This window comes from Hypomesus nipponensis, chromosome 14 (assembly GCF_054491055.1).
Source record: "Hypomesus nipponensis isolate SF chromosome 14, ASM5449105v1, whole genome shotgun sequence".
In the NCBI taxonomy this organism is placed as follows: domain Eukaryota; kingdom Metazoa; phylum Chordata; class Actinopteri; order Osmeriformes; family Osmeridae; genus Hypomesus; species Hypomesus nipponensis.
Window position 1 is genome coordinate 15,416,011 of NC_140374.1, and position 24,070 is coordinate 15,440,080.

At 44.9% G+C, this 24,070-nt stretch overlaps 1 protein-coding gene across 3 annotated transcripts; it reads left to right on the forward strand.

Moving 5' to 3' along the window:
• The first annotated feature begins 15,286 nt into the window (after positions 1-15,286).
• ehf (ets homologous factor) lies at positions 15,287-23,597 on the forward strand. 3 transcript variants are annotated; one of them, XM_084672417.1, is made up of 9 exons: positions 15,287-15,456; positions 18,854-18,959; positions 19,911-20,168; positions 20,861-20,902; positions 21,177-21,221; positions 21,384-21,446; positions 22,226-22,270; positions 22,461-22,656; positions 22,895-23,597. In XM_084672417.1, exons 2-9 carry the CDS (start codon positions 18,863-18,865, stop codon positions 22,992-22,994), a joined length of 846 nt encoding a protein of 281 aa, XP_084528543.1. In that variant the 5' UTR covers positions 15,287-15,456; positions 18,854-18,862; the 3' UTR covers positions 22,995-23,597. The 3 variants fall into 3 exon arrangements, with proteins under 3 accessions (XP_084528543.1, XP_084528544.1, XP_084528545.1); XM_084672418.1 differs by having other exon boundaries at positions 21,180-21,221; XM_084672419.1 differs by having other exon boundaries at positions 21,201-21,221.
• Positions 23,598-24,070: the final 473 nt, after the last annotated feature.

Below are 24,070 nucleotides of genomic sequence, written 5' to 3' on the forward strand. Positions count from 1 at the left end.
TTGACAACCTGCTCAAGAATTATGGAAGGGGAATAGGAGACTGCTTGCTGCAGAGAGAGGATCTCTTTGATCCCTTTTTTGATGTTAGTGTATGTGTGTGTTTGCACGTGGGAGTGTTTGTGTTTCCGTGTGCACACGTATACTCATGTGTATGTGTGTGCTTGTGAGTGTGTGCATGTGTGTGTGTGTGTTGGGAAAGGCAGACTGGCAGTCTGGCAAACCCCCCCGGTCATCATGGGATTTGTAGTTTCCTCTTTAATGGGTTCAATTGGGACAAGCGGGTGACAGTCGTGGTGGAGGGAAGAGAGAGAGGAGACGTGGAGAAGATCCCTCTGCAGCCTCAGCTCCACCCAGGACCCAATTATGAATCAGACTTGACCCGGACAACGGTGAGCGGGACTGGGAAAGAGGAAGGGGAGAGACAGGACTCAGTGGAGGTGATTAAATCAAGTCTGTCCCACTTCCCTTTGGTACATATTTCGCACACAGTCACCAAGCACATGCAGCCCACATGTACTAGTAGTGTAGGACATCTTCAGCGGAGACGGATCTGTGGTGAGTCGCCTCAGATACATGTGTGAAGAAGTCGAACATCCACGGATACCGGCTGCTGATTGATGAAGTGTGACCAACTGTCAGCAGCAGTGTGGTTTAGTGGAGAGAGAGTGGGTGTCTTGTCTCATGGGTCCTCGATAGGGTGGTTCATATAAACACACACACACACATACACACCCACCCATACATACACACACATCACCACACATGCGCACACGCAGTGCAAATGCACAAACACACACAAACACTCAAGACAGACACAAACACACAGACCCACTGTTTGGCAGTGAGAGACTCCAGGGAGGCTTGGGAGCTGCCCTCGTGAGGCTGGGGGGTGAGGCTAGGGGGTGAGGCTGGGGGGTGAGGCTGGGGGGTGAGGCTGGGGGGTGAGGCTAGGGGGTGGAGGAGCAGACGCCACTAATGGGGATGTTGTTTGCGTCCTCGCAGAGCTGCTGGAAACAGTGGAGAGATCCGGGACATCACATAACAAGACGGATTCTGAGTGACAAATGAACTCGCAGGTGCTTGAAGTTGAGGAAGCATCAGGTGGGATGAGGAGATGGTATGGTGGGTGACCGGAGAGAGGAGCGAGAGACAACTGGTAGAGGGGAGAGACGGAGAGAGAGGGCACATGGAGGGAGGAGGGGGTGGTGGTGAAGCAAATGATTGTGGACTACTGTGCTTGCTGGAGCAGAGCAGGAAAAACAAGGTGATAAAAACACACATGTTCCTCTAGACAATTATGTATGAAGTTAAAGAGGAAAATCAACCTTTCAATGTCAGGAGGATTTACGTGACCGTCATTGCATATGAATAGAAACACATTTCACAGATATTGTCTTAACAACAGGTGTCACATCCAATAAATACCAACGAGGAGTTAGGTATGTTGAATGGAGAGAGTATATATATATATTTATAAATACATATGTACATATGTGTTGATAAAAAACTAATACCAATGAAGCATTTGAAATTATTACATTATTGATTAGGAAATACATACAATTAATGAAGTTATTATCCCTGTGACTGGAAGAAGCTGTGACCCTGGCCTAGTGTTTTTTACCAATAAAACTGTCTGCACTTTTATGGAACGTCTTACTGGCATGTGTGACTGGGATGACATACTATCCTTTATTGTCGATATCATAATAAGTAAATCATGCTTCATGCACAGCCAATTGTGCCCCGTGCTTTTATTCAATGGCTGCTGTATATCACTCGAGGAAATCATTCTTATCATAGAAGAGAAAGAGAAACGAGAGAAACAGAGAGTGATTGCGAGAGATGGAGAGAAACAGGGAGAGGGAGAGAAAGAGAAAGAGGGAGAGAAAGAGAGGCAGACAGAGAGACAGAGACGTATAGAGTGAGAGAGGGGATGTGGGAAAAAAAGGGACAATTTTATGACCCTCAATTCGAAGCAGTTTGCATTTGTGGACAATGTCATCATCAGCAGAGTGAAAAGATAGGCTCCAGGATGTTTATCCGTTCTGGTCAGCGAGAAGCAAGAGGGGATCCATCATTTGCTTCCCATGGCTGAGTTTCCACTTCCGTCTTCGTGTAAATAAAGCTTTCCAAAGTTGCCTCCTTCAGCCTTGCATTATCTCACCGTCTTGGGGATTGACGTAGGCTTGCTGTTAATGTAACCAGTTGTCCAATATCTCAGCAGATAAGCAACACACGTGTATCGATCCGAGAAAAGGATGTAATTTAGCTTCACATAAACATATTGATTGGGTTTCCAGGTGGGTCAGGTTGTCTTATCCCACAGCAGGTTTTTCCTTTGCACACTGTGCAGCCGGAAACAACGCTATAGGAGGCAAGTTGAACAGCTTCCACTTTATACTGCACAAGCAATGATTTAGATTTCTTAACAGGTCATTAATATGGAAAGTACAACATACACACATTTCATTATGAAGGCACATCGCTTCTACATGCTGTATTCATTGCTGCTGCCCCAGAGGCATTAGCCCCCCCCCGATGAGAGTACCGGATTGGGGGTGGGGGGTTACAATAATTTCCCACTACTCATAAGCAACCATCAGTTCCTTAAGCCTGTTGAGAAAGCATGCTGTTTGAATCAGCAGTATGTCTAATGTAATTGGAGTGAGCGAGAAGTGCAAGTAAATAAAGGAAAAGGCAAGCCAAGTTGTGTTTAATGTTCCCAATAAATGTAGGACTTGGCATGGGTTTTAACAAAGGCCTGTCTTGTGTGGCTTGATGGATTTGGATTTTGCAATACTGTATGGCTCTACGTGAACAGAATAGACCGAGATGGAGAAGCAATGTCACGTTGAAGGTCATCAACATTGTTGCAGCTTTAGATGCTAATTTTATTGACAGCAATTTCTCAGCCATGCCTGCCTACCACCACCCAGATCCCCTCCCCTCCCTCCCCCCACCTACCTGCCCTCCCCCCACCCACCTCCCAGCCCTCCCCCCACCTCCCAGCCCTCCACCCACCTCCCAGCCCTCCACCCGCCTCCCAGCCCTCTACCCGCCTCTCAGCCCTCCACCCGCCTCCCAGCCCCCCCATCCACCTCTCAGCCCCCCCACCCACCTCCCAGTCCCCCCCCCACCTCCCAGCCCTCCACCTGCCTCTCCGCCCTCCACCCACCTCCCAGCCCTCCACCCAACTCCCAGCCCTCCACCCACCTCCCAGCCCTCTACCCGCCTCTCAGCCCTCCACCCACCTCCCAGCCCTCCACCCACCTCTCAGCCCTCCACCCACCTCTCAGCCCCCCCACCCACCTCCCAGCCCTCCACCCGCCTCTCAGCCCCCCCACCCACCTCCCAGCCCTCCACCCGCCTCTCAGCCCCCCCACCCACCTCCCAGCCCTCCACCCGCCTCCCAGCCCTCCATCTGTCGCCACTTACTCCACCCATCTACCTCCCCTCCCTCCTTCCCACCACCCACAGCCCCTCGCTTCCACCTCGCATGTCCCCTCCCTCCACCCCCACCCCCACCCCCCCGCGCCACATGCCTCCACTCCCACAGGCAGCAACTCCATGTCATAATTTCTGCTTCTCTCATTCCCCTTTTCTTTCCCAAACCATGTGTGTGTGTGTGTGTGTGTGTTTGTGTGCAAGTATGTATGTGTTTTGTGTGTGTCTGTATGCTTCCCTGAGTTCATGTGTGCACACATGTGTGTGTGTGTGCGCGTGTGTTATGGGCAGGTGCGTTAGTCCACATTGACACATGCCTGAAGGGACACGTGATATCTGCTGTTCTCCTTTGTTTCACTCATGTCCCCCTGCTTGCCCTTAACACACACACACACACACACACACACACACAACCACACACACAACCACAGACACACACAGATATATTCATCTCTCCTCTATTCACCTCTCCTTTTATACAGCTACCTAATACACAACTCTCTATTGATTACTGCAGGGCAATGGTGCCTGATTGGCACGCTGAGATAGCATTGTCGCCATGGAGATCCGGCGAGCAGAGGGAGGCTGACTGAAGTCAGCTGAGCTCATATCAGCCAATCACCAATCAGCTCAACCCTCAATGTTCTGGTCATCACTTGAATCCTCCATGCACATAACTGAATACATGCAACACTCATGCCAAGTAAAATGTCTACTACTACTTATTCATCTCAACACTATAAAAATCTCTATTTTACTTCGGAATTATGATTATGAGGCAAGGACAATGACAATGTACTTTCCTTCAGCACACAAACTTTACCGTAACCTCCAGTTACCTTACCTTCATCATTCTACTATCTGGTCCATACATCCAGACCAGCTGCACTAAGAGTCTCTTCTGAACTGTGTAATCAGACAAAGTCTCCCCTGGGCCACGGGACAGAGGGAGAACTGCCCTTTGGCCAACGGATTTTACACTCATAACAGAGCTTTCCTGAATTATATTTATATCCATCTCCCTAACGAGGTAACCTTTCCAGATATCCTCTAATAATATTACCTTTCTCCCTGAGGGGCTAGTGAGGGTGGGAGGACTGCAAGGCCAGACTGCCTGTTACTGGCCTGGACCCAGGGAATCTTTAATAAGAGCTCCGCTAGGATACCAGAACAGGAACCTAGCTCAAGTTAATTTGGCACACATTTTTACACACCCACACCCACGCGCACATGAATACATGCTGCATGCATGCACTAACACACTAACAACTCAGTTTATCAAAGAATTTCCATGAAATGGGCCTTGTCTCAGGTGGAATTATGTGGACCGTTATAACAGCTGCATTAGTGGACAGGTGCAAAGAAAAAGAGGGAAATTCTGAGAGTGACAGAACTTGACAGAGTAAGTGAGAGAGAGAAAGAGAGAGAGAGAGAGAGAGAGAGAGAGAGAGAGAGAGAGAGAGAGAGAAGAGAGAGAGAGAGAGAGAGAGAGAGAGAGAGAGAGAGATGCATTAGCACTTCTCAGTCTGACATTTCCAGTACAATACATACTCCTTTCACGTACTCTTAGCCTGTATGATCTTCTTGATTTTTGCAAAACATCAGAATAATGATTCTGTTCTCCTCTTCCTCCTTTTTCCACCTCTTTTTCTATCTTCTTTTCCATCTCCTCCTTATCTTTCTTCTGTTCCTCTAACTCCTCCTCCTCCTGCTTATCCTTATCCTCCTCGTTGTCATTTTCCCTCTCTCCTTCCTCTTCTCCTTTAACCTCCTCCTCCTTCTCCTCCTCCACCACATCCTCCTCCTCCTCCAGCTCCTTGTCTTCCTCCAGCCCACAGACACACGGTTTACTCAACACTCACACTCAAATGTAGATATCCAGGAGAAGGCAGCTGCTCCTCTCACTTGTGCTTCCCTTGTATCCCTCCACTCAGCTGGTCATCATCTCCACCACCGTCCTCCCCAGGCCAATCAAGCTGCTCCTGCCCATGATCCATCTGGAGGAACGACAACACCGCTACCGAGGGAACCAGGGATGAGAGGGCCATTTCGAGACAAAGAAGGAGGGATGAGAGTGCCCGACAGAGAGTGGGGGAATGAGGAAAGAGGAGTTGGAGTGCTGGGTGAGAGAAGGGGCGAGGGAGGGATGAGAGTGCAGCCAGAGAGAGGGAGCGAGGGAGCGAGGGAAGAGAGTATCAGTGGAGAAAAGGGAACGCTGCATGTGGCTTGCATGCTCTCAATCAAAGACCCATGGAAAATAATTCCACACAGGATATCCATCAACATCTTCCAGAAAAACAACTATATTTTGTTTTCCAGCCAGGTGAGTGCTTTCAAAGTATGGCCTTAAGACGAACCACCTCTCATCTCACAGTGTGAATGCAGCAAAGACCATTATCACCCTAGCTGTCACTCTGTTCTCACACCCTGGTAGCATTCTGTCTCACACCACATACAGAGAAAGGAGGGACGGAGGGCTGAACATGTTACACCACTTTCTCAGCTTTTGCAATCCATGGGTTGATCAGAGACTTGAGGGGTATATCAACTTTCACTGTACAGACACGAATAAAGAACTCAAAGTCCCGGCACCTTGTGGAAGTCCGAAATGCTTTTGAGAGACGACAATGTGGTTCTCAATCTTAGCCCTGTTGTTTTCTGTCTCTCTTCGTGTCTCCCTTTCTCTCCCTTCAGCCTCTCTCTCTCTCTCTCTCTCTCTCTCTCTCTCTCTCTCTGTCTCTCTCTCTCTCTCTCTCTCTCTCTCTCTCTCTCTCTCTCACTCTCACTCTCTTTCTCTAGCATGGTCCTTCATCCAACTTGTCAACAGTTACAACAGATGCCATCGGCTAGGCTGTGTCACATGCACTTAGGTTTCACAGCTTGGCTTTTATTATACACCTACCTACAAGGCAGCCCTCTGGGACAACGACACCGCAGACACCTATTTAAGGAGTTTGGTTTCGTGATCTGCAGACAAACAGGGCCCAGGCAGTGACAGGCTGTCATCTGCAGGCCTTCGCTGTGTTTATGACCTCTTATGATGTTTGGACCGCGGGGCCGGACCCCTGCTGTGACACCACTATCGGACTCCACAGGGCTGACCGCCATATGAACACAAATGGAAGCTAATGAACCTTCCGTGGTGCTGCTGGTGGCCTGGCCGGGGGAAGCAGGTAATGCAGGGAGACAAGGGGGATGGATGTGTTGTGGAGGAGGGCAGGATCTGCTAACAAGGACGTACAGAGAGGTAGGTGGGACTGTCACTGTCGAGTCGGACACCATGATCAAACTCGGAGGCGACAGATCCTTTAGAGGTGACAAAGTGTGTGTAATGGGCTGAAGGGTGTGTGTGTGTGTGTGTGTGTGTTTGTGTGTGTTTGTGTGTGTGTGCCTGGGTTTACTAGCATGTGTGTGAGAGTGAGAGTGAGAGAGTGAGAGAGTGAGAGAGAGAGAGAGAGAGAGAGAGAGAGAGAGAGAGAGAGAGAGAGAGAGAGAGAGAGAGAGAGAGAGAGAGAGAGAGAGAGAGAGAGAGAGAGAGAGAGAGAGAGAGAGAGAGAGAGAGGGAGAGAGAGAGAGAGAGAAATAGACAAGTAATGTTTGTGCACATCAATGTGAATGTTTTGCATGTAGTTGATTTGCATTTCTTTTCACGTGTGGATCTCCATGGCATGGTTTGACATGGACAATCAAAAGACTCAGTGTTTCATCCTATGAGGAGCTGCTGTTTCTCACTTCTCTTCTTCTCTCCTCTGTGTGGGGTCCTCTTTCACCCCCTTTGGCACAACAACAGCCATAAATTGGGCAGCCCCAGACGCCCTTTGTTCAACTCTGCTCCGCTCAACTTTCAGTCCCAAAAATTCAGCCCATTATCCAGAGTTGGACTCTAACGTTCTGTCTGCCTCATTGTTCCCAGACCTCCAGTTGCAGCATCTTCTGACAATGCTGGAGACAGAGACAGCATAGAGGGCTGGCTGGAGACTAAATAAAAGAGAGAGAGAGACAGTCAGAAAGAGAGAAAGGAATAAAAAGAAAGTAACGATGTGTTTACAAGCGTGGTGAGTCGAAGGTGCTGTCTCCCTACGGCACTGAGAGCCTCTAGTTAGGGAATCTGCCCAGAGCCAGGCTTCGTTGGAACAGCCTCAATTATCCAAGCATCATCCCTCTGGCTCTGGTCACCCCTCCACCCCTCCACCCCTCCATATATCCACTCGTCTACCCAGAGAGCAAATTATACAATGACAATCTGGGCGGTCAACTTCTTCTCCAGGGCGTAATATTTACGATTACAGGAAAGAGCGATATATAAATGCATTGACCCCCCAACTTGTTGTTTTTACCTCTTTTGGGGGGGTCCGAGTCTTAATTAGGGGGTCAAACACCTCCAATACCCCCGTTATTCGAACCCTGCCTCTACCTCTCCATCCCTCCACCCCCAAACCTCAACCTCTATGATGGTTCCAGCTCCATGAAAACAACTAACCTCCTCACAAACCTCCTCACTCTCACCCACACACAAACTGCTCCCTCCCTGGACATGGCCATTCATGTCTGCTAGGTCAACTGAAATCAAACCCATGTTTTCTGGTGGTGTAGAATAGGCAATGAAACAAAGTCAGGTACAATGTGGTGAGAATGTCAATGCATTTCAAGGATTGTACTGGATGGCAGCTTCAGAATATCTTATGAAACCAAGAATGTCTTCATTTAGAAAGGAAGGATTTTTGTTCCTATGGACAAATCTAAGGATCTGTATCCATATCACTTTAGTGAATTTGATTCTTGTCCTCTGCTCACCAACTCTCTTCCTTTAATGAGCTGGGTCAGTGTCCCACCCGAGAGTACTCTTCCCAACCTCCCTCTGATGTCCCATCCCTCTCTCTCTTTCTCTCTCTCTTTTTCATCCCTTTCTTCCTGCTTCCACAGCACCACCTGGAGAACATGGGGGACATAAAAGAGCGTCAGTAAGAGAGACCAAATAGAGAAGAAGCTCGACATAGAGGTAATTTCTTCAGTTTCACCTCAGCGCTTTCCTCAATTCAACCCTGATTAGCTCCAATAATGTATCTCAGTCTTTTCAGCAGCAAGCAGAGGATAGAGGGCGAGCTGGAGAGAGAGAGAGAGAGAGAGAGAGAGAGAGAGAGAGAGAGAGAGAGAGAGAGAGAGAGAGAGAGAGAGAGAGAGAGAGATGGGGGGAGAGAGAGCGCAGGTTGCGTCCCCTACATCTCTTCCTCTCTTTTCCTTCTACCTCTCCTTTCTTCCAGAGAGAGAGAGAGAGAGAGAGAGAGAGAGAGAGAGAGAGAGAGAGAGATGGGGGGAGAGGGAGTGCAGGTTGCGTCCCCTACATCTCTTCCTCTCTTTCCCTTCTACCACTCCTTTCTTCCAACTGCACCTTAATGCAGGATTTTCAGATGTTTGAGGATGGAGTTGTCATAATTTTTTGACGTCCTTTTGTTGTTTAATAGAGATGAAGGGCTGGGGGAGAAGAAGTGATGATTCAGGATATGTATCAGAATGGTGCTATAGCACTGCAGTTTTAGACTTCCAACAAGGCTGTTTATCATGGAGAGCCACATTTGCTGTCCTCTGAAGTATTTGTATCAGTTTGTTTAAACGAGCAAGCCGTAGTTGGATAAATCTTGCTCTACCATTTGTAAAACAATATTTAGCTAATTTAATCTACCAACATTTTTGTGGAAAACCCAATTCTGTAACAGTATGTTACTCTCATTAGTGAGTTAGAGAGGCAGGATAACATTTTGAAACAACACTGTAATGATGTCCACAGACAAACACGCACGCACGCACACACACACACACACACACACATGCATGCATACGTGTTCTGTGCAAACCCATTTGCAGGACTGCCCGATGGACCTCAGCCAGTGTCCCTTTCCCTCAGTGTGACATGACCATTCACCAGCAGGGATCCCATTAACAGCCTTCAACAGCCTCCTTGTCACAACGTTCACAAATAATTAGTTGCACTAGCAGCCCCAGGAAAGCTAATCGGTGCCTTTCGCCCTCTCTCTCTCTCTCTAACCTCTCAACCCGCCCCTACCCCTACTCCTACTCCTACTGCTCCACTTCAAGAGGGTCCCCCAAGGTCGGCAAAGTTTTCACACTGGAGGATGACATAGAGAGGGAGAGGAAGCAAGAGAATCAGTGTCATCAAGACAGAGATAGGATGACACAGAGAGACAGAGAGAGAGAGAGACAGAGAGAGAGAGAGAGAGAGAGAGAGAGAGAGAGAGAGAGAGAGAGAGAGAGAGAGAGAGAGAGAGAGAGAGGGTAGGGAGAGGGGGAGCTCAAGGGATGGAGAAACATGAGTCATTTTCTGACAGACATAAATAAAGAAAAATAGACCTCACAAAGTGCACCAAAGTGCAAGTCCTTATTGTAATCCCTTTATCTGCTTTGGTTGCTTTGTTTCAACCCTTACCACTTAGCACAAACACATTAACATTTGCTTTTCTTCTTCTGGGCTTTAGGCAGACTGTCACACTTTAAAGTGTTTATTTTCCGTCAGAATATTATTGTAACAAATTGAGCTTCTGTAGCCGGACTACATGTTAAAATTACCTTAAAAGGTAGCCATTGTTGCCCGTTGTCTCTGTGTTTTGTGTTTTTGGTGTCAGTGTTTGCTTGTTTGTGTCTCTGTCCGCTTCCAACCAACACTGTTCCTCAGATCAGATGGCTGAGCGGTTAGGGAGTCGGACTATTAATCAGAAGGTTGTTGGTGCGATTCCCCGTCGTGCAAATTTACGTTGTGTCCTTGGGCATGGCACTTCACCCTACTTGCCTCGGTCCCTGTACTTACTGTAAGTGGAACGTCTGCTAGAATGACTACATTTAAATGTAAAGTTCCTAAAACACAGGTCATGTGACTTCCTTGACTGTGACCACCTTTGAAAATCAATTCTTTAGCCCGGCTGTTCCCAATGAGAGCGAGACACTAGCTGGTGCTGGTGGTCAGTATTTGAGGTAAATTAGGAGCGACCGCTCCTGCAGACCTGGAGCGGCCTCCTCTAACCAGGGCAGAGAGAGGCAGAGGCCAAGCTGCAGGAAGAGGCTGTGGTCCATCTCAAAGCTGCCTTGCTTGAAATGTAAATGGAGGACTGTTATTACGGTGGACCAGTCCAATAATACAGTCCTTCTGCTCATATGAATAAGATCCAGGTCTCTCTCTGTAATGAGTCTGCTTTACTCAATGTTTGCTTTTCCCTGCTTCTTGACCTTTTCCACTTGCATTCTCTCTCTCTCTCTCTCTCTCTCTCTCTCTCTCTCTCTCTCTCTCTCTCTCTCTCTCTCTCTCTCTCTCTCTCTTTCTCTCTCTCTCTCTCTCTCTCTCTCTCTCTCTCTCTCTCTCTCTCTCTCTCTCTCTCTTTCTCTCTCTCGCTCTCTCTCTCTCTCTTTCTATCTTTGTCTCTCTCTTCTTTCTTTCTTTCTTTCTTTCTCTCTCTCCTCTCTGCAGAAGTCTGTTTTTTTAATCACTTCATGTTCATCATTCATGCATCTGAGTCATGTGTAAATCTGTCCCTTCAGCACCTTCCACATCCTGTGCAGTTTCTGTGGCAACAGTGTCACCTGTAGGTTTGCCAGAGACCTGCACACTCCCAAGGTAGGCTAGTTACTGTCTTACCGTAGGATTACAAAGACACTGAGCCATCACCTAACACAGTCATACCAGATCTGTATAATGGGGAACCTGCATGGAACACTGCCCCCCCCCACCTCCACTTCCACACACACACACACGCACATGCACACAAAACGGCAACATCGATCAGTTATGAATCCAGACACGACAGGATACAGCAAACAAAGACAGTGAACAATAAAGGAAGACGAAGAGGAAAGGAATTATTCATTCTTCTCTCGTGAAATTCATTAAAGTAATTACATTGCCATTGTTCTCTGGAAGGGAAGAAACGTAAAATTGCAATTTGGGCAGAGAAATCGTCATTTGTAGTGGTAATTGACGCTAATAAAATTGTCTTTTTTTTTTTACTCCCTGTGGATCATATGCTAATCAAAAATGTGAAATATTAGAGATGACACTAACAGGCGTGATAAATCACTAATGAAAGGGATGGGAGGGAGGGAGAGGAGGGGGAGGTAATAGGCGTTCTCTGTCTAATATGTTCCTGTTCATTAGAGCGCATCCGCTGCATACTCTGCTGTCTCGTCGAAGCCTTGTGAGTGACAGTTGTGTCTGCTGTCAGAAAGGCTCTTTTGACTGGCGCCTGGGATAAAGTACCTGGGATTCAGAGAGACTGTGGCCCCAGGGGTACGCCTCTGCTCAGCAAGCCTGCCTCAGAAGGTACAGGTGGTTCAGTAGTGCTGGGATTGTGCTCATGGTCACTGGTTGTGTCTCCATTTCGAATTGGCAATGCTCCAGTAGACTAGCAGAATGTGTCAGCTGTTTTTGTTTTATTAGTGCCAAAGTGCTGTAGATATTACCCATAGCAGTTGATTACTCTATGTACAGTATACTGTATGCAGTAAGAAAGTGACACGCGTGGATCTCTTTCTCTCCTTTCACCTTTCTGCTGGCTCTTTGTCTATCTCTCCGTCTCGCTCTCTCGTTCCGCTCCTCCTCGTTCTCCCTCTCTCGCTCTCTCATTCTCTCTTGTTCTCTCTCTCTCACCATTTCACCAACGGACCTCTACATCTTCCAGCGACCCCCTTCCACCCTGCCAAAGCGGAACAAGGATCCGTGAAATGAGATGCCACACACCAGACTCTCGTCACGACTGGGCAAAAATGACCAAAGTGAGACGGGATGAGAATTTGAAAAAAAAAAAGTTAGGAGAGAGCAGGAGGAAAAGGAGGCCAAGCCATTGCATGTAATGAATAGTATGTGACTCCAGTTCACTGGTGATGGGCATATTAATCTTACAGCAGTAAAATCTGGTCAGGCGTTCACAGTGGGACGGGACCAAGTGCGACTTAGGCCCCAAATTGCACCCTGGAGGGACTTTACCCTTTAAAAAGAGTATGAATAACAGTGGACGTATAGCACTGGTGTTGCGATCGGGCAGCAGAGGGGCTGTCGGAGTGGCTGGGGGGTTGGCCGTCAGGAGCACATGTAGGTTGGAGGGCGCCCGGGAGCCGGGTAGGATTGGGAGAAGGAGGGGTTTGCAGGCTGGGGGAGTTGAGGGAGGGAGGGAGGGGGGGTGAAATGGGAGATTTCCGAGATCATCAAGCAAATGCTACGTTTCCGTCTTCCCTTGGGGCCTGTGTGGTTGGAACTGGTCCAGGCGGAGCGGGACTGAACCGACCAGCAGAGGGCGGCAGAGGGCAACAGAGGGCAGCAGAGGGCAGCAGCTGGCCCTGGTGATGCCAAGAAGCACTCTATGGAGTCAGCCTGGAGGGACAAGTAAGGAGAGCTGGTTGGTCTACAGGAGCCACACAAACCAGGAAGGCATGAACGACTTGTGGAGGGCCACTAGAGACCAGGGAGAGTGAGAGTTATTCTAATGGAGCCATAGGTACCAGAAGGGGCTTCTAGAGGGGAGAAAATCAATAATAATAATAATGGTGCATTCAATTTGCAGACACATGTATCCTAAGCAACATACGTGCCAACATGCAGTCAAATTCTCCAACACTAAGCAATGCATATGATACAACTACTTTTGTAGTGAGACAATTAGGAATATCATGAATCAATCTTGTCTGGGTTCAAACAAATGAGTTAGGATTTGGAACACATTTGAACAGGTTATATTGTCTCAAGTACTATGAGACCTCCAAGAGAGAGCTTTACAAAAGTGCATAGGTCAATGATCATAAACAACAAGATAGCCCCAAAACATTGTGGGTTGCCAAAACCTGAAGCGTACATTGTGAAAAGCAAATAAGTGCCAATGGGAAGAAACATAAGAGCATGTAGATAAACAAGTTGCAATTAAACAACATGAACCTCAAGTGCAAGAGTGTACCTGTAGGAAAGCAAGCAACAATAATATAATTCACAGCGAGTGATAGACGTTAAATCAGTTACAACTAACCAACAAGAGCAACAAGTCCCTCACTAAGAGTCATTGTGTTCCTGGAGGAAACATCAGGTCCAGCAAGTCATTCCTAAGTATCGTTGTACTCCCGGAACAAGTGTGTTGTTCTGGTCTATATATTTGTAATAATTGACATGGGACACGCTGTTTCTACTCCAACCAAACAAGCACACTGTGATTAGGTAACAGTGTGAATCATCCTTAACTTAAATAGATTCCGTTGATATGAAGTTGACAAACTACCTGACTTCTTCTGTCTTTGGCCCCGATTCAACCCTTCACAAGTCACTTCAATCAATAACATGGTGCTGCAAAAACTCTAGTCTTCACATTGCTCACCCATAGAGCTTTCTGTACTTGTGTGGAGGCTATGTTTAGAACTTGGATCAGGAAGGTTAGATTTTTCAAATCCCTAATTGGCGTCTAGCAAAAATAGAATATGATCATTCTCCTAAGAGGACTGTAATGGCTTGAAAGAGTGACATGGCTCACAAAAGAGAGAACTGTTTGTGACGTGTACACTTATAAAGACTTCATGCTTGATCTTGTCTATTCAGGCATTTATGGAGATAACAGATTTAGGCATATTATAATTTTCAAAGATTAATATCAGCAATGTTAAACATATTACACTGTTCTGTCTCACAATGTTCATTTGAATCACACAATTAACACTTAGCTAATTTGGTTGCCCTGGCAACAGACTGGGGGAATTTGAATAGGGGCGTGAATCTATCTAAATACCCTAGATCGCAGATCGAGAAAGATAGATATTGCATATGGCATCTCAATGATTGACTTTCATTCTTTTTCAGTCTGTCATTGAAGAGACGAACAATAGAACAAGGAAATGGAAAATGGATGAAGATAACATTTTTTGTCTAACCCATGCTGCCTCTAATAAAAGCAAGACTGAAGGCAAACATAAATCACTTTTTTTGCCACCATCTCAGGGTCTGTTTGGTGACAGTCAGCTGGGGTCTGTGCGGTGAAAGGAACTGGGTCAGATGTGATCTCCATCCATTCATCTCCTCTGAGATCTCCCACGGTTCACAGCATGCTAGGAAAGCTGATTGGAGACCAGATCAAAGTTGGGTGATTGGTGGGCGGTATGTAGAGGGAAAAATAGGCTTTATGTAAATAGACCAAGCCTAAAGGGTACTCATATCTCAAGGACACTGAGCTACACCAGTATGCCAAGTGACAGGTTATCTGTCAGTTACTCATGGAAGTGAATATACAGTATGAGGTGTTTACATTAGGTGAAGTACAGTAGTAGAAGTCAAAACATGTGCCAGTTACAACACGTGAAAACCACAATTTCCTTCAAGTTTAGTAATCCAGAAAAGTCAGGTTCTTGCTATCAGTGTGAAGGTGAGATGGAGAAAGTCAACCCATAATTTGAGCATAAATATTGCGTCATGCTGACCATGGGGCATGTTGAACTTACAGTAATGTATTAAACTTGCTTGTAATGTTTCTCTGCTTGTTTGAGGGGACTCAACCAGAAAATGCTACAGTAGATGGTTGTGTTAGAGACATAAAAAGGGACTGAGAGAGAGAGACAGGGAGTGATAGGAAAGAAAGAAAGAAAGACATGGGGGAGATTGCAAAAGGAAATGTGAAATGGAAAGAGAGATTGAGTTAGAGGGACAAGAAACTGAAAGTAAGTAGTAATTCACTCTAATCACTCAATGACATGTATATGTCATAGGCCAGCCTCACATGAACATTGCAGCCAATGAACAGGTACGCTACAAGGAAGCTGGTAGGATAAAATACCCACTCGTGGGACAGCACCTTACCGTGTGTGTGCTGACACCTACACCATTACAACATCAGAGGCTAAAGAGGACAGCTTATTGAACAGACAGCAGTCTTCTGAGTACCACATCTGGCAGTCATTTGACCGGAGTGAAAGACAAAAGGGAAGAGAGCGAGAGACAACGGCCCTCTATCCGAAGCGGGTGGACCTCATTCCATTACTCTGGTAGGCAGCCATGCTGGAATCATTGCTAGGCAACCAAAAGTGTTCCATGGTTTGGACTATGAATGCTTTATGTTTATGGCATGAGGAGACCAGGCGATTCAGAAAGAGGAGTGAAGGTTATATATGTTTGTTTTTCATTGTACTCTGTTATTGAAACTGCTCAAACTGAAACAAAGGTTGTACAGACATGGATTTTTGATCATGTTGGAAATCTGATCTAAACCAGGTGGTTATGCAAAAAAAAAACTGAGATTCAGCCATAGATTTAAATCTTTCATAAAATTATACTGATTTCAAAAAGAGAACTCATTTGGGAAAAAAGTAGCATTGAAAGTGTAGTTAAAAGCAACTGTAAGCTTGCATTCTACCACATCGACATGCAACAAAGTTATTTTTTAAACCTCAGCATCAGAACGACTCAAATGGTCCATATATTATTCATATTTTCAAATTATTATTCATGATGTTCTATTGGCTCTTATCCAAAAGCATTGAAAGATATCATGAAGGAATACCCTTTAAAGATGATTCATAGATAATTGTTGGTGTCAAGGATATATTTCATAATTCATTATACAACATTGGCTGTTATTTGATTTGAACATCCATCTTCAACCAAACCAAGCAGCTGTTTGAAATTGCTTGAGTGCAGGGTTGCAGAGAGATGCCACATCCTTGCTCACTTTCCCATGGATGTCCCATGGAATAGTCCCATGGCATAACACATACTGCAGTATATAAAAAAGATGGAACTTGATTAAGGAAGTAGGAAATGTAGTTATGTTTGTGATAAAAAGTGTAAATCTAATTTATATTGTGTTGGCGAAGCCCTGGTAGCGTTTCCCCTGCCTTAATACCAATTCTCTTTTTACATTATAATAGATTAAACTACAAATAAACAGACCAATAGAGACCAATGTGTTTCATTGGTTTCTCAAACTTTCCTGTAACCTTTTCCAGAACATGTTAGTGTATCATTAGATACATTGCTACGTGGTCAGGTTTCAAGACTTGAGTAACAGGTACAGTAACTGTGTAAACCCGAGCCGTAACGACAGGTAGGACTTGAACTGTTTGCCATCAAATAGTGCGGAAATCAAAAAACCATCAGGAAGTAATCACCTACACTATTATTACAAACAACGATTAACACCCGTCTGTTTATTCACCCATTCACTTCCTTCAACTGAAATGTAGCTGCTTTCCTCAGGTATACTTTTAGTAGAAACCAGAGCCACCATTTCCTTATCATGAAGTAGCTGTCAGTTTACAATGTTTACAAACAGTATGTGGCGAGGGGTAATTTGTACACACAGAGAAACATGTAGACTTCAATCCATTGGAATTCTACCCGTTCAGAATTGACTGACCACATAATGATCTAATAAGTAAGGGATAATGTATAGAACGCCGTTGTCATTATCGGGAAAATAAGCCCCGACAGGGTGAACACTCCGCGAAGCGTCGGGGTGCTCTTCTTGCATTGACATGGTTGATGTTGTCTGCTGTTTTGTTTCACCCTGAAGGGGCTTATTTTCCCTATAATGACAACGGTGTTCTATACATTATCCCTCTTATTACACGGCTACTAGACACAGTGTGCCAAATTTATTTGTTACCATTCGTAGTGTTGATCAGCAGAGAATTAACAATTAGTTTATATTTATAGTAATAATTGGCAATTGGTGTATTATTTAGCAGAAGAAGATGTCTAAAGAAATGAAGACTAAAGAAAGAAATTATGATTACAAACTTTAGTTAGTACTTCCTGAACTACAGATATGTATTCAACTTCAGGAAGATTCTTTTTCAGTTGCTTCCACTTCATGTTACACCAGAAAAATAAAAAATGCACTGCAGTACTACAGTCACCATAGGTATAATCATGCAATGTTCATTTTACAATGCACCATAAAGCTACAGTACGTCTGACAAGGATGAATAAAAAGTTAATAAGTTGGTCAAGGAAACAAGTTCATTCTTTAACTGAAAATGTTGCCGACCAATGTTATGACACTCCTACATTCCCATAGTATGGTACTGTGCCACAAACATGCATCCTAAGTTTTATGCTGTTGCTATCTCTCTGCATCGCCGTGCAAATGCAGACTTTAAAATAGGAAACTCATATTTACATATTGAAATACAAATGTTGGTTGTGGTTAGAAAAAGGGTCTCATTAACACTGAAGACAGCTGGCGTACTGTTGCAACCTTCATAGTAGGACTCCAATTATGTTTCAACAGTTATTTCCAGCATAATTGTTACCCTATCCTTCGCAAACAGTTTAAAATAAGTTACACATTCATATAATTGCAAAACCTATATTCATTATTATTAATTAGTTCTGTCCTTAAAAATTGCATACTAGTATGAGTTTTTTGGGGGGCCATTTAATTGTGACTTTCTGCCTGCTATATGAACTGTGCACTATAAAAGTATTGTAAAATACTGTATTGCTAATGCATTGACATGGTTGATGTCGTTAGATTAAGTTAACAGCACAGTAACACAGTCTGATCCAAACACAGATAAGAACAGGTTCTTGGCTGTTCCAGGGGTTGTCAATCAGAAGTGTGTCTCTCTTGAATTTCTAAACCTAACCCTAACTAATACTTAAAGCTTCCAACTCACACAAATCATTAAGTGTGACTAACGTAAAAGCGTTTGAACTTCAGTGTGAACAAATATCCTTTTATGTTAGTCTAGTCAGATGCAAATCAGACGGTCTGATCCTTTAATTTGCAAACGTCATACTCTAGGCCTATCACACACCTACACAGTCACCACACACAACCCCTTTTGTTATATGTTTGGTTTGATGACACAGCAAATCTACGTGTTCCAAAAGTATGTTTAAAAATATTATCTCTGGAAAGTATTTTCAGTCAAAGTACAATACATTTCTTTTTGCAATCATTGCCATAAAAAAGTCATAGCAAAGTTACGCTTATGGACGATGCAACATTACGCTTATGGACTTTAAATAAAAAGTGTTGCTCAATATTTTATATTTACTTAATAGTAATAGTTTTTCCATCTGATATATTTCAGTTGTATACTCCATATTATCTTTCCATCGTTGTTTTCCATTCATGCTTGATAATTTGACACACAATGCTGTATACTGTATCATAAAACCTTCAGCATAATAGATGCCTATACATATACACTTATCAGTTACAATTCACACATGATTTACAGTGTCAGTTTCTTCATTACACCAATCCCAGTGTTATTCAGGGATTTATTCACCAACAGGTATGGTACTGGACTATTTGACTGAGGATCAAGAAGTCTCAGGTTCAAATCCCCCCTGTACGTCACTTTGGATAAAAGCGTCTGCTAACTGAATCTATGAATATTCATATTTGGTGCTGATTTTCTCGCCCCACAGATCTGGACCATGGTCCGTCAAACCAGCTGCATCATGAGCATCACTCCCACTGCCAGCATCGAGAGTCAGCTGCCCCCCACCTGGAGCTCCAACCCCTATCCAGATGGTGAGAGCGACATGACCCCAGCCCCCACACTTCAGACTGACCCCAGCCCCCACACTTCAGACTGACCCCAGCCCCCACACTTCAGACTGACCCCAGCCCCCACACTTCAGACTGACCCCAGCCTCCACACTTCAGACTGACCCCAGCCCCCACACTTCAGACTGACCCCAGCCCCCACACTTCAGACTGACCCCAGCCTCCACACTTCAGACTGACCCCAGCCCCCACACTTCAGACTGACCCCAGCCTCCACACTTCAGACTGACCCCAGCCCCCACACTTCAGACTGACCCCAGCCCCCACACTTCAGACTGACCCCAGCCTCCACACTTCAGACTGACCCCAGCCTCCACACTTCAGACTGACCCCAGCCCCCACACGTCAGACTGACCCCAGCTTCCACACTTCAGACTGACCCCAGCCCCCACACTTCAGACTGACCCCAGCCCCCACACTTCAGACTGACCCCAGCCCCCACACTTCAGACTGACCCCAGCCCCCACACTTCAGACTGACCCCAGCCTCCACACTTTAGACTGACCCCAGCCCCCACACTTTAGACTGACCCCAGCCTCCACACTTTAGACTGACCCCAGCCCCCACACTTCAGACTGACCCCAGCTCCCACAGCACACACTTGTGTTCACTGACTTCTGCTCACTGAAAATCCAATCTTCACATCAGGAGACACTTGGGCGACTATCAATTCAATCTGCAGTCAGTCCTAGGGAATGTTGCTGCACTTTGCAGCGGATGGCCTTGGTTTATCAACACCTCTTTAACTCATTAACTAAATCCCCACAACTGACGTTTACATGTTCTCACTTAATAAAGGCCATGAGGTGACTTAGTTACAGGTTTTTTGATTAACTGAAACAGACCAAACCAAGACTACAGTATACAGCATCTATAATGCAAACACTCTCATCCTTGAACTTCCCACCTCTCCAGTTTCCACAGCAATGACCACTTACAGCACTCGCCTGTGGTCGCCAGACTCCCAACCCCAGTACTGGTCCAAGTACCAGGTGTGGGAGTGGCTGCAGCAGATGCTGGACATGCACCAGATAGACCCCTCCGGCATCTCCTTCCAGAACTTTGACGTGGACGGCCGTCAGCTGTGCAGCATGACCTTCCAGGACTTCAGCCGCGCCGCAGGCAGTGTGGGGCCCATCCTCTACCAAAACGTCAACGAGCTGAAATGGAGTGGTGGGTCGGACGAGGGGTTCATGGGGAGGGGAAGGTGGGGCTGGCAGGCGAGTGTGGAGGGTTCTGGGGGGAGGGGGGCACTGATCCTGATGAAAGAGAAGAGAGTGTTCAGGAAAGAGGGTGAGAAGAGGTAGTGGCATGGCTCCCGGGTTGCATCCGGCATGAATGGATCCCTGCAGGCCTGTTTTGACCAAAGAACATGGCTTTAGTGGTTCCTCACTCTGGAGGGGTCTCTACAGGAATCAGTTACAGTGTAAAGCATTTGGCAGCTCCAGCTCAGGTCTTCATCGAAGTGGATTGTGTGTGTGTGTGTGTGTGTTTGTGTGTGTGCGTGCGTGCGCGATGTGTGAAGAGAGTAACGCGTGTGTGCAGGATACCTGTTAATTGTCTGGAACGCATGAATAAAATGATTCCGTAACAAGAGATGGATATGTTGTATTGCTGTTTCCTTCAGTATTTCAGTTTTGAAGGGGAGACGGTTAGAAAGAGAAACAGGAATATCCAGTTCAGTGAAAGTGGCAAACAGGCAGAACAGCAATGGAGGAATCAGGAAGAGAGTTAAATGAGTTCAGCTTAACCTCACGGCACTTTGTACAGTTATCAGCTTGCAAGAATTGCACATGTATCATACATAGTATTATATTTATGTACACTTACATTTCACTTCTTGTTTATTTTTCTTTCAACCACAGCACAGTACCCCGGCGAGGACTTCGAGATAAAAACAACCGAATGTAAGAAACTCTGAGACTCTAATTGACATGTATAACATGTACTGCACATTGATTACATGTTCAGTGAACTATAGAGTACCACTAAGTTTAACATGCCATCAGGTCCACCCAAACAAGATGTTTTTCAACACAAACATGTATTGCTGACTTGATACTGTGGTCAAATAAATTGTACTCATTTTACTTCAAAATGAAAAGATAATCCGCTTCACAAAGATCAGGTCTATAAGTAGATCAGTGCTCCTGATCTAATATATCCCTATTTTTAATCTAGTAGATTTTCCTTGTCCATTTCCAGACACCAACTATCACCCTGTAGGTAGGTAAAACACAGCATCATCCATTATTCTATTGAAAATATAAAAAGCGTGAGAGACATTGTCTCTACCTGTATATATTCAGGTGAATTAGTGAACATATGTTGATATATGTTGCAGTTTAGAGATCAACAAAACTGATTCTATGTTTTTTTTTTCTTTAGATATTTTTGACTCTCCATTTCAGTCTCTTCCCCCGGTGTCTTCCCCAGCTCCTTCCAGCCCTGGTAAGAGGCACATTAGTAAAAATACAAGTTGTATTGGATACACTGATACAATACAAAGTGTATTGTATACGTATTGTCCTATTTACAAGCATGGAGGGCTTCACATACTGTGTGCCTAAAGAACATATATTTACATTGAGTCATTTAGCAGACGCTCTTATCCAGAGCGACTTACAGTAAGTACAGGGACCTTCTCCCCGAGGCAAATAGGAAGTGCCTTGCCCAAGGACACATCGTCATGTGGCCGGGAATCGAACTGACAACCTTCAGATTACTAGCCTGATGCCCTAACCGCTCAGCCACCTGACTCCATTAACATAACTACAATCTCTTCACAATTAAACTGAATCATTGGTAAAACAAAGGGTACAGGGCTACAGTGTGAGATTCCTGCCGTTGGGCCAAGAACGTTCAGCAATGGTGTTGGGAGCAGGCTGGGAACAGTCCAGGTGTATATAGGGCTGTATGCTTCTTATCACTTAGCAACATCACTTCAGACCCAATAAGCAAACACCAAGGTTGAAGTGAACAAACTCAACTATTTGGATATGCTCCACATAACGTTTCTGAATAGAAATTCATGTGAACTTGGATTGGATATGACGGTGACACAAACATAGGACTGACTCATACAGTTCGGTTGTACTTGTTTTTCATAAGTAAATACTTTGTTTTAAATATGTTAAGGTGCAGAAACAACTGAACATTTTGTAGGTAACTGATGATCTGAAGCGAAACCCTAACTACTGAACAATTCTGTTTAATTCATTTGATTTCAGATTCAAAGAGAGCTTACATCCGCCCTCATCAAGTCAAAAAACATAGTGAGTAACATTTACTATAAACATTACTTTATCAAGCAAGCAAGTGTGCTCTGAGTTGATGTTATCAAACAAGAAAAAAGAAAGACGACCAGCTATGTGGCAAGTTGTGGAGATAACAACATGAATGCCTTAGTGGTAGATGGAAAAGGTTCTGCCTGACCCAATTCCTCTGTGTCCTTTGGTACTCCAGACCCTCGGGGGACACACCTGTGGGAGTTCATCAGGGACATTCTACTGAGTCCGGATCGCAACCAAGGCCTTATAAAGTGGGAGGACCGGACAGAGGGAGTCTTCCGCTTCCTGAAGTCAGAGGCAGTGGCACAGTTGTGGGGCAAGAAGAAGAACAATAGCAGCATGACCTATGAGAAGCTGAGCCGTGCAATGAGGTACGCATGGATGCACGTAGGAAAGCAGGCAGGCAGGCAGGCACACACCCACACACACGCAAATACAAACCCACACCCACAGACTATATTTGAAAAACTGATCCGTGCAATTCATGTAATGCACACTCTTCCTTGTTTTGGAAGCCTAATAGTTTAGCAAATAAAATGTTTCATGGAAGAAAAATATGTATGAATAAACGTGTGCAAATAAATGTGTTTGATTTTGTCTTCATGGAAGATATTACTACAAGAGAGAAATTCTCGAACGTGTAGATGGACGAAGGCTGGTTTACAAGTTTGGAAAGAATGCACGAGGGTGGAGAGAGTCAGAGAAGTGAAGGACATTTGGACCACGGACAACGCTTTGACCCCCCTTCTGAAGACTATTTAAGTGATTGCATTTTATGTATCTACTGTGTCTAACTTTTATATTTTGGCTGTTTTACAAATGTTTGTTTTTTTGTATATGTGGGAAACTTTACAGGATATGTTTACATCGATTACATTATTACAAATTATATTAGATTTTCCCATTTAGATAACCTTTTCTTCAGCAGGCTGTGAAACTCTGCACTGAATTGTTCTTTAGTTTCCTTTTTACATCAAATGGGAAATCGAAAGATTTGAACAGGGAGGACACTCTAATGTATTGATACATTACATTTTTACATATCAAAACCGAGAAGCACGCTTTGGGAATCTGTCTTTATCCAAACCTGTCTTGGTGTTTTAGTGTCTTTTTTCTATATTTTTTATTTGTGTATACCACTGTTACAAATGGACTTTCACTATAAAATGACACAGTTCTTGTAGGATTTATTTTCTGTTTTGGTCAGACTGCAACTGAAAGCTCAATGACAACTGTCACCAGAGATATGTACGCTAAGTACTCAGATGTAAATAGAAATCTGTTTTCAAAAATAAAGTATTTCTCAGGCTTCAACAAAGACTGTTTTATTTTTCTTCAAAATAATTCTAAACCTTCCCTTGCAATCTAAACACTTGTATAATGGCCATGCCATGTTTTGGGGGGTATTTTTACAAATCCCAAATAATCATGCAGTCTCATCACCCCTGGCCCTCACTTAGACCGGCCCTTCCACCTGTGTTGTGGCTGCAGATTTCGGCTGGACCTAATCAATACTAATTTGTCAATATTGGCAGTGGTGGCAGAAGCTGTCTCTGAGACATACCTGGACGGAGCCCAAATCGTTATTTAACCATTGCAGTTTTTTCAAGCAGGCTTAAAGACAATAACCGGAGCTGTAGATAGTGCTTGTCATTGTGAAGGTATCTCTGATAGCATGAAATGCCTAAGAGTTAATTGTCTGAGGTGGCAATCATCGTATCACTGCTGGCACCTCAGGGCAGATGATTTAGTTGACTGGAGATAACAGTAGTGTCACTCAATGTC

Coding starts and splice junctions, on each gene's coding strand:
- ehf (XM_084672417.1), top strand. CDS start 18,863: ATGGTCCGTCAAACCAGCTGCATCATGAGCATCACTCCCACTGCCAGC. Junction 18,960..19,910: donor CTCCAACCCCTATCCAGATG/GTGAGAGCGACA, acceptor CCACCTCTCCAG/TTTCCACAGCAATGACCACT. Junction 20,903..21,176: donor CGAGATAAAAACAACCGAAT/GTAAGAAACTCT, acceptor TTTTTAATCTAG/TAGATTTTCCTTGTCCATTT.